The sequence below is a fragment of the Lampetra planeri genome, chromosome 9, assembly GCF_965212315.1.
Source record: "Lampetra planeri chromosome 9, kcLamPlan1.2.h2, whole genome shotgun sequence".
Classification (NCBI taxonomy): Eukaryota; Metazoa; Chordata; class Hyperoartia; order Petromyzontiformes; family Petromyzontidae; genus Lampetra; species Lampetra planeri.
The window spans coordinates 8,098,462-8,112,407 of record NC_136115.1 but is presented as its reverse complement, the minus strand read 5'-3'; the positions used below and the strand labels follow the sequence as shown (position 1 = coordinate 8,112,407).

General features: G+C 40.2%; 1 protein-coding gene across 1 annotated transcript in view; it reads right to left on the bottom strand.

Moving 5' to 3' along the window:
• Positions 1-7,609, bottom strand: part of LOC144720655 (tetraspanin-5-like) — a 31,963-nt gene extending 24,354 nt beyond the window's left edge. The window contains exon 1 of the mRNA XM_078597574.1: positions 6,801-7,609. Within this exon, the coding sequence (XP_078453700.1) occupies positions 6,801-6,911 (111 nt within the window). The 5' untranslated portion in view covers positions 6,912-7,609. The remainder of the gene's footprint in view (positions 1-6,800) is intronic.
• Positions 7,610-13,946: the final 6,337 nt, after the last annotated feature.

The following is a 13,946-nucleotide window of genomic DNA, read 5'->3' as shown; positions in this document are numbered from 1 at the left end:
TTATTGCTACATGCAAAAAAAAAAATCAGCATAACTAGCAACATTAGCGTCCTATGGATGTGACCTTATTAAGATAGGTTTTGCTGTTATTAAAGCCAGACAGTTAGCCAGCGTTGCATATTACACATTTGTCTCACAACCAGACTGCATGGGCTCCATTGGCTGACTCACAAAGTACGAATCTAATGGGCCAAATTAATCAATGACATTTTGTATGTATCTAGATAGAGGCACAATTGTATTTTATTTTTAACCAGAATGTCAACTACAAACACTCATTGAACTACTGGACAATGGATCTATGGAAACTATCAATACAAGGGAAACAGAACACAAGCTGGCAAGCCAGTCCATAAAAGGCACTTGTGTATGTTGTAATCAATGCTAATTGTGCTGATAAGTAGCATGCATTTTCTTTTTACTAAACATCTTCTGAACTTGAAAGTGATAGTAACGATCTGCGTGGGACGTTATGTAGCATAGTGTATGGATCATATGGGTTGCGTAATATAAAAAATGATAATCTCCATACATAGAAAGATATATTTCCTGGACTGAGCAGAAATGTTAAATAAAGAACAAACGTGTGAAAATTGTACTCTTGACCATAAATATCACAACATCACGTACAACTGCCAGTGGTATTCAGCGAATATTACAGGGAGCCGCTTAGCAGTAGTGAACAGCTTGCAATAGGAATGTTTCGAGATCAGTACCTTGTTCAGGGTTAACTAAGCTTCTGGGTTTGATACAATTAGTACTACTTATGGGAAAGTGAAGTGGCTCTTCTTTAGACGACTCGCTACTGCCATAGAAATATAGCATTTCCAGCAATAGCTCAATGATGTAAACAGGACATGAGCCCCAATGATCATTTGTGCAAGAAATAACCGACTTTTTTTCTATAAATGTTGAAAAGTTGGTTTTTGTTCTCCAAATTATATTCACAATGAGTTGTCCAAGGGATTAGGAGCGGACCCATTAAGTCTGTTTTAAAACCCAGTATTTTTCAATTTAACTGTGAAAATTAGACAGGTCCAAAAGCTGATGTGTGTTCTTTGACATTTGAGGATTTCATCAAGATATTTGGCTCCCTTGCCTGACGGCCACTTGCAGCTTTCAATACTCTCTCTCTCTGACAGCATCTGGTAGGGCTTTGGAAGCAGTTTGTTTTGCCATGTTTGTTCGCAAGCTGCATTCATTCCCCTTGAGGGTGGTGTCCCTTGTGCATTAAGGGATTGTGTGACACTTTTTCGGCTCTATGCCATGCTGGCAAGTTCAAGTAAATGGAACTAGAACAGGTGGGCTTGTGTTTATTAAATGGATAAAAATGGTACAGTTGCATGTATTGTTACATTAATCATTGGGATTTGCAAACCTCTCTTATTGCCAATTGTGTATTTGTCTAAAGGATCTGTAGCTTATTATGCAATGCTTGCATAGATATACAATACAACACAGGGGCCACTACAATTTTGTTAACATTTCTCAGAGAACATTGTCAGGATTGATTTGAAGCTTTCGTGACTGCAGGAATCCATACTCTTTGGTTCTTTCGATAAAGTCACGTAGGTAGAAAAATAAAATAAAACAATATATCACGACGTTTCGATCGCAACACAAGCGGTTGTCCTCAGGCGGAAAAAATATAATCCAGCAGTGGAACTCGCTGGTTCAGCAGTTCCACTGCTGGATTACATTTTTACCACTTGTGTTGTGATCGCAACATCGCGATATATTATTTTTTGTTTTAATTTATTTTTCTACCTACGTGACTTTACTGAAAGAACCAAAGAGTATTGTCAGGATTGCAAATGCATCTTTGCGCGGTTTTCTTTTACCCAGGAAAGCCTCACTGACTCTCAAGGTGCGTTCAGCAGTGTCCTGCCAAGTTTTCAGAGGGGGCGATGTTGCTACGTGTAATCCTATTCGAGCGATTTTCAGGTCATTTTTTAGCACAAATTAGATCAATACCACTTACATTGTATGGGATTTTTTTACACTATGCAAGGAAACTGGAGAACCTGGATAAAACCCGCGCAGAACATACAAACTCTACACAGAAAGGTACCCAAATCAGGAATCAAACCAAGACCTTCTTAACACTTTCCTGTTCTGAGATGTCTGCAAGTTGCAGGGTGGGTCCCGTTCACCTCCGAATCTCAAAAGTCCAAGCGGCTCGACATTAATTGTATTTAGAGGCACAGCAACATTGTTTTTAAAGACACTGTACTCACCGTAGAGCACTGTAGCGACATGACCACACTGATAGCTGGCGCCAAAATGTGCCACACACCCTCCCACATCGCCTTGTGGAAGCCCCGGTTTCGTTTTGATGATGTACACGTACGTTATTGGAACGGAATCGTAAGAAAAGCTAATGACGTACATGTATGGAACGGGTTAATGTGAAGCATGCGTGTTACAACTACGCCACCCTGACTACTGCATCTGACTAATGATACAACTGCACAAATCACCTCCAAGTTGTCCTATACAAGTGCCTTGGTTTGTCTATAACCAGCACATATTAATATGAACCCACAGGCAGCAAGCATAACACGTTTGAAGGACAGAAAAACCTTGCCCAACGCGGCTTTATCGAACGTGTGATTCGGCGATGTTTCAGCTATACGTGCTTTGATGCTGCTGAGATTTTCATCTCCGCATCGAAAAGTAGTGCCTTGAGAGTGCTGTGATGTTGGAGGGTGTTAATGAATGTAGTCAGAAGGATTTTTATTTACCATATATGGTTTTGTGTGTATGTTTTTTTTGTGATGTGTTACTCAACACGCACAACGGCACGTTCACATTGTCACAAGCATCTTGCCGTCCAGTCACTGAAGGCGTGAGTCATATGGATGGCGAATGATTAACGTTCAAATTACTGTTAGGGGCGAGCATTGGGGCTGGCAATTTCGTGTTAAAGGGGAGCGCGGCGGTGTGGGAAGAGTAATAGATTTGAGGGTTTTATGTTTAAGAAAAATGTTTAACTAAAGCGTGTACACACACACGAGAAATGTAGAGTGAGTCACTCTCCTTTAGTACAATTACATGGGCAGAAATCATGTCGAATTTTCATACATTTTCAAACAAACTTTTGCCCAACACAGCATTTTCAAGGAACGTAAGCCCCGCGCGGTTCAGCGAGCTCTGCCAGTACCGGTAGACTAAGGTCTGGCACTCAACCATAACTAATAGCCGATGACCTCTGTTGGAAAAGAAAGCTGCTACTTTCGAAGCAAAAAGAAATCTCACAGGTGTGGACAGCAATTGGTTTATAGAATATCGGGAAAAGGTTCTGCAAGTAAAAACATAGCAGTTCTTGGAAGCTGGACTCATTCATTTGTATGTGCATCTGCGCTCCGGAACTTAATCATCCGAAATTGCGGCATAAACGATTCAAAAGAGAAACCCTGCTTCAAAACACTGTCATATGGACATTGTAATGAGATATAGTGCACTCTGTTCAGCTGGGTGCCCCACATTTGTTTAATATAAGCCTGTAGAAACAGATCACAGTAGCTTGTGCACTTAGGACATTCCATAACAAATGGTGGTTAGCCTTGAGCAATGGTTCTCAACCTGTAGGCCATGACCCCCACACGTCAGATGCGCAAAAGCGTTTCATGGGGGTTCAAACTGCAGCATGATTACCATGCAGGAATTGTTTTTTTTTTAATGTACACAAGGAATGACGGTGCAAAGACTAAACACGAATACACAACACGAAAGAAATGCCCTATTAAATATCGCGTGGAATATAGGCATTGCCATGCAATCTCTCGTTTTATTGTGGTCTTAGTTAACGTAGGGAGCACAGGGGCTGGGAAGGTGAGGGGCACTGGAGGGACCACCAATCCACAAAGGTTGAGAACCACTGGCCTCGACGTTTGGGCATGTACCTCTGTATTCAGGTATCACTTTTAGAATCCATCTTCAGGCCTGCCATAATTGGTTGGAGGGACATGATGCTCATGAACACATCACCTGCCAATCTGTACATGTACATTTCTAGAAATGCGTTTTAGAAAAATCACGATATAACAGAATGAAAAACTTATAAATATTCCCATGAATACGGTTGCAATAAAAAGGCCGAATGTGAACACTCCAATTGTGTGGGGCATACAAAAGCATTCCATTATTCTTTTTTATCTAAACAATAGTCTGTATAACAGTAAACAGTGTAGCAAAAAAAAACACTAGTCATTGATGCATGCTGTTTCCTTTGTTTCCCCTGGGGTTCGACTGCTTTAGTTTAGTTTTTAGGCAGCCTCTCCCCTGCTGTGCTCATGTGTGCCCAAGACGGCAGGGGGAGGAAAGGTAAGCAGTCTCAATGTGCAGCTGATCGGTCTCAATGTTCACAAAAGGCGCCTCCCCCACCTCCGACATTGACATCACAAAAAGGGGGCAGAGCTCAGTAACATTCATGAAAGTCCGTGGATATGGCAACAACGCAAATGGTAGCTCATGCTAACACCGTCAGTAGGTCGATCTATTTGAAGGTACAATTGGCACTGATCAATGCTAGTCGTAAGGGTTTCAGCAGGTTGGGAAACTATGTTTAACCACCCACAATTAAGATGTATCTGCAGTTTTCATGTCAGAGGTCTTTAACCACCTTTGACGTGTTTCAACACATTTTACGGACGAGTGTTCGTTGTCAGCGAACCACAACCATTGTGTGAGCAGCATCCTTCGTTAAAACAGTGTCACTATTCTAAATTACTCTCCCAACTAAAGCTTCCCCACCCACCCTTTTCGTCATTGTATGTTGGTTTAACAATACGCTTTTTAAACAGTGGTAAACTAATACTGTACTAAGTTTTGTTGAAGGCAAGAGCCCAAACAAGACTTCAGCGTTTGAAGACCAATTATCACGGGCAAACCACTGATGCATTTACAGTACAATTCTAGCGAGCAGTACTATATACATGTTTGCAGGTCCACTTATTCGTCTTTTAAATGGTCTACGTTTTAAAATGCATTAAATATTTATGAAAATCTACCACGCATGCTTTACGGTCAGAGGAAAACCAAAAACATTAAATCAATACTGTACGGAAATTTTAGCATGACATCACGTTTGTTGCTCCAAATAACAAAACGTGTATTATTACAGTGCGTAAACTTTCAGGTTGAACACGGTTAACCCGTACCCCATTGCCTAACATCTTCTGCAAATTATACATGTTAATGCATACCATTTATCCCTCCCCCCCCATGATTTCGTTCTTGATTATGGCATTGAAAACGATGCACCAATTACGTAAGAGCGTTTCTAATACATGGGGTTGTTTGTAGTCGGATTGTTCTATGCAGCGATACACAAAACGAACTGCTTCTAGCACGTTGCTGTGAATGATACGAACATGTGTGTCCACCGTGTATAAGTATTCTGTTACCAGTTACAGATTTAAAACAAAATGTTATGCACCGGGAAGCGTTAAGTGTGGTCAAAACTTTCCATGATCGACACGGTGTAGAGAGGCCTTCAAACAGCAGCGGATTTAATAAAGACTCCATTATCTTCTTTGAGTCTTTCGGTAAAGTCACATAGATAGGTTAAAAAATTTACATCAGGTGATGGCGATCGAAACGTCGTAGTTTTTTTGAACCTATCTACGTGACTTTACGGAAAGACCCAAAGAATATGAATTCCTGCCGTCACGAAAGCTTTAAGTTCACTTATGATTCCATCACATTGAATGCCTTAAAACAGTGGCGATAACCCCCCCTTCATGGTTAACCCCCCACCGTGAAATAAAAGCAGAACAGTGTATTTCCAAGTGAATGTGCAGAATCAATGTAGAGTCCTCAATACCATACAGCAGACAGATAGGACCGTTTGCGCGCACATGGTCAACAATCTAACGCCGAATAAGTCTCACGCAAACACCGACGTGCTAGTATTTGTAGCAGCCTATACAAACATTTAAACACGTCGGACACAGTTTACATGAAGCACATAAACAAAATAAACTAATTACGGCATAGTTTGACACGTAGGCCAAGTATGAAGCGGGCTGTTCACAAACAGTACAGACAATAGTATACACTACAATATGGGCATATGTAATACTTGTACACAGTATGTACTACATAGCTTGTTGCACATGCACTGTTACAGCCTTAAACATATACTGTACACGTATACAGTAACGTATTGTACACTATGCACATGCCGAGCACGTGGCAGGAAGTATAAACGATACCGTAGCATACATAGTTGCTTGAGTGTATGGGGATAACAATATATTGAATCTGTGTATAAAGTTATAAATGTACACCTACAAAGTTATAAATGTACACCTCATTTCACCCTAAAAGTGGTCTATCTGCTGTGACTGAAAAGAGCTAATTGCATTCAGAGACAAAAAAGAGGAACATGCGGATTAGTAGAGACTTAGGCTAAATACATTATTAAAACTGTTAAGTAGGTGGGGAGACTTGGAAACGATGTTGGACTGTGGTCAAGAACGACTGAGTAGCAGGCAAAGGCATGGACGTGTCACCGAGGAGATGGAGCGATGGGATCAGCTCTTGTGCCAGTTCTGGTTGGAATCTCAACGCGTAGAGATCGGGCGGCATAAGAAGCCCTTCGTTTAGCAGTGGATTGACCGCGGCCGACAATTGAGACGATGTTGAATAACACGGTGATTATGGCCCAACCATCAACATTCACGATGGCCTCGGCGCACAGACACCATTCACACCACTCAACGCACGATGGTCAAAGCCTCGGGAGCACCGATTGGAGAGAGAAAAAAGACACAAATTACCAACATGGCACGTACCCAGAAGATGATGTTGAAGCCGAACAAGAAGTACTTGGTCCAGCAGCTCACCTCGGGGCCCCGGTACGCTCTGTAGTAATACTGGCCCCCATGGCTCGCCTGCCGAGGCATTATACTGCACACTTACTGCTGCTCTAACAGAGGGCAGCGGAGACTTTGTCCGCTACGTTTCCTTGCTCCGACTGGATTCAATGTTTGTGTAGAGACGTGCGAAGTTTTCTGCCTATGTATTATGTCAGTGTTTAGCGAACAAGCGCGGACGGTGCGGCCTAGCTGGTTTGTCGGTATACGAACAAAGCCTCGGTCTCGCCTAGTCTCATCGCCGGCTTTGGCCCGAGCAGTCCCCGTTGTGCGCGGTAAACAGCGCGCCCTGTCCCAGCGGAGAAACACTTCGTGGTGGAACAAAAAAAAGACGATTAAGTAAACGTTGAACAAAAAAATAAACTACGATAAATTCAAGTAATACTAACGAAACAGCTCTTTAAAAAAAGGCCTCACTATAATACAACGGAGCGAAACACGAATAAACAATTACAGTGTCCGCCTCTCCGTAGCCTCTTGTTACAAAAAATATAATCGCGCCGTACTCGGAGCAGGAGCAGCAGCAGCAACAACAACAAAAACAACGTAGGCGGCCAGCGAGGACGCTCCTCGCTCCATGAATCGCACCGTCGTTTATCTTTCCTTGTTTTGTGTTTAAAACGAAACGAAGCGCCGGGTAAACATAAAAGGGGTTCGCTTTTGGTTGGGGTGGCTTGGGGCTGCTGCTGCCACCGCTTTGTTCTGCGCGGCCGTCGCGCTCATCCGGGGGCGGGGCCCGCTGAAGGGGTGGGGGGCGGGCCCACTAATCGATTCGTATCCGGTTTCGAAAATCGATTAATCGATTCGTATCCGGTCAGTGATAATTATTCGAAATCGTCAGGGACCCCCCCCCCCCACCGGAAGACTTCCCCCTGGAACTCGGGGAGAAGACCCCGGGCCCGGCCCAGGCCACGAGCTGCTGCTGCTGGCGGGACGATGTCGCTCGGCTGGCCGGGGAACGCCTGGGAATTCCCCCTGGACGAGCTCGAGTCCGTGTATAGTAGTGTATAGTGTAGTGTATAGGAGTGTATAGTGTATAATAGTGGAATGTATAGTAGTGTATAGTGTAGTGTATAGGAGTGGATAGTGTAGTGTATAGTGTATAATAGTGGAGTGTATAGTAGTTTCTAGTAGTGTCTAGTAGTGTATAGTGTAGTGTATAGTGTAGTGTATAGTGTATAATAGTGGAGTGTATAGTAGTGTATAGTGTAGTGTATAGTAGTGTATAGTAGTGTATAGTGTAGTATATAGTAGTGTATAGTGTAGTGTATAGGAGTGTATAGTGTAGTGTATAGGAGTGTATAGTGTAGTGTATAGGAGTGTAGAGTGTAGTGTATTGTATAATAGTGGAGTGTATAGTAGTGTATTGTAGTTTATAGTGTAGTGTATAATAGTGGAGTGTATAGTAATGTATTGTAGTTTATAGTGTAGTGTATTGTAGTTTATAGTGTAGTGTATTGTAGTTTATAGTGTAGTGTATTGTAGTTTATAGTGTAGTGTGTAGTAATGTACAGTGTATTGTAGTTTATAGTAGTGTATAGTGTAGTTTATAGTCGTGTATAGTGTAGTGTATAATTGTGTATAGTAGTGTATAGTGTCATGTATGGTAGTGTATAATAGTGCAGTGTATAGTTTAGTGTGAGTAGTGTATAGTGGAGTGTATAGTGTAGTTTATAGTAGTGTATAGTGTAGTTTATAGTAGTGTATAGTGTAGTTTATAGTAGTGTATAGTGTAGTTTATAGTAGTGTATAGTGTAGTTTATAGTAGTGTATAGTGTAGTTTATAGTAGTGTATAGTGTAGTTTATAGTAGTGTATAGTGTAGTTTATAGTAGTGCATAGTTTAGTGTATAGTAGTGTATAGTGTAGTTTATAGTAGTGCTTAGTTTAGTGTATATTAGTGTATAGTGTAGTTTATAGTAGTGCATAGTTTAGTGTATAGTAGTGTATAGTGTAGTTTATAGTAGTGCATAGTTTAGTGTATATTAGTGTATAGTGTAGTTTATAGTAGTGCATAGTTTAGTGTATAGTAGTGTATAGTGTAGTTTATAGTAGTGCATAGTTTCGTGTATAGTAGTGTATAGTGTAGTTTATAGTAGTGCATAGTTTAGTGTATATTAGTGTATAGTGTAGTTTATAGTCGTCTATAGTAGTGTTTAGTGTATTGTATAGTGTTTTCAGATTGTACTGCGCGTAGCTCTGCATGATGTCTGGCGTTTTTTACCATCAATGTGCTGAGAGTTTATTAATGAACTCAGCTTTCAGGAACTGAAAGTTCAACTCTTGAACTTCAATTTTCTGGTCCTGGGCCACTGGTAAAACATTTCACATTCGCTTGGTGTGAGCTCCTCTCCACGGGATGCACACGGTTGACTTCGATCTTTATTGTATGCACCCTCGTGAAATGAAATGCTGAGTTGAAGCTTACTGGCATTTGAACTGCCACACTTCCGATTGCATGGTTAAGTATTAAGCAGAAGGCATCCAGCTGACTCGTACGAAAGCAATGGCAATACTACAAATGCAGTAGTCATCTACTGTATTCGGCTAGTACAAAAAAACACCCGTTTTGAGTTTCAAAACCTTTTTAATATACTGTATTGCTGCACTGAAAAATATAGCCAATAATTTAATGATAGTTATGCATGTGGGAGCAAATCGGATGAAAGTCCCCAGTCAATATAACAACTCTCAGATTCTGCAAACAGGCCAGGAACCTGTGCACTGTACTTATATATCCTCAATACAATTATGACTAATCACGTATAGTAATAAAGCAGTGATACTGAATAATAAGAGGTTTTTAATCCGTCTTATGTGTGGATATATTTTTGAATGCTTTTACATAACGTTTCAATATAAAGAAACATCAAATTGATTTAGAGTTATTATTTGTTTTACTTTTGGAAAGTTGCTTAAGCCAAAAGTGTAAAGTTTAATAATAAAAAAACATGAGAAATACAGAATGTAACAAAGTACTTCATTCACCAATACTCTACTGAAAAATACTATAGTAAATTATCTTGACAATTAAGAGTGCAGTTTTCAATAGGCAGCACCTACTTCACCTTACATAAAGTTTGCCACTGCATGTACATCTTTTAAATGAATAAAACATGGGTGATTATGCAAACCAATTCGTATTAAAGTAAGGTATCGCATACCTGATTTCATAAATGTAGGTAAAGGAGATATCAATGATACTTTAGGGCGGCAATATCAGAGATCTGCGTGGTTATCCATGAATTTACTTCACTTATTCGTTATGCGAAAATATTTATAGTTAAGGACAATCGTAATATAGCCGCTGATAAAAGGAGCTTTACAAAAACATTGGCTTTCGCAAATAATAGACAAGAATTATTGTTTTATTACAATAGTTATTGTTGTATTACTTTACTGCACTGTATATGGTCAAAATTTGTCAGAGGCAAAGGTTGGAGGGAGAACTCAGTACAATATACTGTCGTTTGAAAATGCAGCACCTTACAAAAGTTAATCCAGAATGTTCATTATCAGCAGTAGAATTTAATTAGGTGTGGTTAGGACACTGTTTAAAAAGCCAATATTAAGTAACCTTCAGACAACTCCCCAAGATAACTACAGTACGGTATATAGATTTGTTGATTTTACCAAACTAATGCGATTTACTGTGAGTGACCTATTATAGTAATTTGTGAGACTGGTCACAGGCTGCTCCAACCCAGCTGCTAAACAAGCACAATCTTGCAGGTAGGCTGAGGTGGCCTATTAGTCACTTGGGAAATATGGTAGCTGAGCAATGTATGTCGCTGGAAAACAGGTGAAGTATAGCTGGCCTCATCAGCTGGCATCCTACAGGTCATGTTTGTGTCTTCACTCAGTTTAAAACTGCATCAATTTATGCCCTGCAGCAAACATCCTGATTTGGCACCATAGACGGTTACATTAGTATGCCCACGTGGTGGCCTGTGTATCTCCCATTTACTACTGTACAATAAATTCTGTTGCCTGATGAACACGTTTTTATTCGTGAACGACATATATCACATCTGTTTACTTTAGAGCTGATTTGCAATATTTAACGGTGGCATGTGCATTACTGTACAGTACATTAGTTTATTAGAGCAATACAACAGCACCGTGCATTAGACCATCTCAATGGTCGAAAAACCAATAAAGTTAAATGACAATGGAAGTGTTCAACAAAATAATTGAAATGACAGAAAATCAAATATACAGCACAGTATAAATGTCACATGCAGCATACAATATAGTGATCATTCTATTGTGTTGTATCGGCTCAAACTGGGATAACGTAATTTTATTAAAAGCAATTTAACATCATGAATCAGACTTAACAATATAAGGCCAAGTGTCAACATGTTCTCTCGTTAACCAAGTAGTTTAGGGCTGATGATCACGTGTCTCTCAAGGGATTAATTATAGTTCAATGTATTAATTACACAACGATCATCATATTATTGGTTATTTCGGTAAAGTCACGTAGAAGGGAAATAATACAATAATAAAAATAAAACTATTAAATTCTCACGACGTTTCGATTGCAACACAAGCAATCAAACCACAGGTTTTCACACCTGATGACCGCAGGTTTTCACACCTGATGATTGCTTGTGTTGCAATCTAAACGTCGTGAGAATTTTATAGTTTTATTTTTTATCATTTTATTATTTCCGTTCTACGTGACTTTACAAAAAAAAACAAGAATATGAATCGAAAAATGATCATCATGTCACCTAAAAGTAAACTGTTGACAAGGAAAAACAAGAATGTACGCAGACAACGTAGTGGGTAGTAAACTGTGGTTGATTAAGTTGAAAAAAATAGTTGAAGCAGTCATCACTGCTTGCGAGACTTAATACTCCACCGCACGAACCCACCAGAGAAATACTTAAAATTCAATCCACGTGAATCAGTGGAATGTAATGCAAAATACCGTATGCTAATGTGAAGCATTTAAAGTTATGCGCATGCCTCTGTCCCCAGTGATGTTGAGAGACCAGGGCAGGCAAAATGTGGCTTCAAATTTTGGTGGGGCGGTGTCGCCGCCGCAGCGACGTGGGGGGTGGTGAGCGTGGTGATTGGCATCTTGACCCATGGTGTTCTCATAGTTGTGTGCCCCCTGTTAGCTTTATTCATGCAATAATGTAGCTTTGTTTCGTTTGAATGTAACCAAATAGTTGGACAGTATAGCAAAATTCGTATTATCCCAGAGCCTATTAATCTGTTTCTGTTGTCCACAGGAGCTAAAGGGTCTGTGAAAACTCTTGCTATCCAATTTCTTTTCCGAATAAGCGGAGTAAATTGGCGGATAATATCGTGGATAATAGGATGTTCGTTACTCACATTACCGCAGATAAGAGGAGTTATGTTGTACCACCCTTTGATGATTATCAACACCCCAGTGTTCGCTTGTCGTTATAGTTCATTACTGTGTATTTATGATCAACAAATTACTATTATATCTTAGCAGTGTATAGACAATCTTACGAAAACATTATCATGCACATCAAAGTAATGGGTGATGTTCTGCTGACATACATTATGAGCATTACAGTATTTGACTGCCCTGTGTTTAAAATTGTAGCCTATGCACCGCAATGAATCAGTTCTAAAAGGGCAAATGGTGTTTTAAAGTAGGGTAAAGTCCAGCCAGATGGTGCTGAAGGGCCCCTATTGTATACAGTGATGTTTATACGGCTAACAGAAAAATTAAATACGATGTACAACATAGTGCAGTATTGTACTATGATACTTACGCCCACACGATTTCTTGCTACGTAACGTCCTTGACCTGATTCCATGAAATGCCAATTTATACGGTTTTATTTAAGCAAGTATTTTTTTATACAGTGCAGGGAATATTTGCACTGAATTTTTGTTTTCCTTATTGATGTTTTACACCAGTTGTCATCAGTACAATTCCAGTTTGTTTCTCCATGTGTGGTATAGGCAATTGACAAGATCTGCTTCAACTGAAAGTGCAATAACTATTACTGCAAAGTAAATCTTGACTTAAAGCTTTCGTGACTGCAGGAATTCATATTCTTTGGGTCTTTCCGTAAAGTCACGTAGATAGGTTAAAAGAAAATAACAAAAATAACAAAAAACTACGTTTCGATCGCAACGCAAGCTGTCGTCATCTGGCTGATGTCGTTTTTTTGTTTTTTTCTTTGAACCTATCTACGTAATTTTACCGAAATACGAAAAGAATGCTATTAATCATTCATATTGTTTTGTTTTTAATACTTAACAATCAAACATCAAAGTAGTAGCTTTATATGTAGCGTTTAAACAATTGTAAAACTGCTTAAAATAGCATTGGACTGAGCTACTGTGACGTATTACTATGCAGTAATTCTCTACTTTAAACTTCAGTAAAGTGGTCCTAAGCCATATAAACTTAGACTTTATAGAGAACAGAATTTCCTCTTTAAATTTCAAAATATTTTCACGGCTATATGTTTTTTTCCTTGTGATGCTTTAGAAGTACAATACTGTACGTTGCTTTCAGCACTGATTTGAAGCTTTCGTGACTGCATGAATCATGCTTTCAGTATGTTTAGTTTTTGTACACGTGTCGATTTCACAATGAAATGCCCTCAATGGCATATGAAGATTCTGTAGGTTACGCTTTAACAGTTCTAGACGGACATGCACCGTCCTCTTGGAATTCATCTAGCGGTCCCCAACCTTTTTGGCACCAGGGACCGGTTTCGTGGAAGACAATTTTTTCCACGGACCGGTGGGGGGGGGAGGGGGTTCATCATTGGGTCTTCCCCACTTTTCAAAGAAGCTCTCCAGTGACGTTTGTTTTTTACTCATTGTGGCTAGGGGTTAGCTTGTGGGCTCACCAAAACTGTGAGACAAGTGCGCAGTGCGGGAAAGAGGCGCGGACGGAAGTGGTGAATAATAAAATAATGGTGGCGGGCCACGCGTGGACTCACCGCTCAACTCCTGCTGCTGTGTGGCCTGGTTCCTAACAGGCCACGGACCGGTACCGGTCTGCGGCCCGGGAGTTGGCGACCCCTGATCTCACAGGAATCCTTTTGCAAGGACAAAC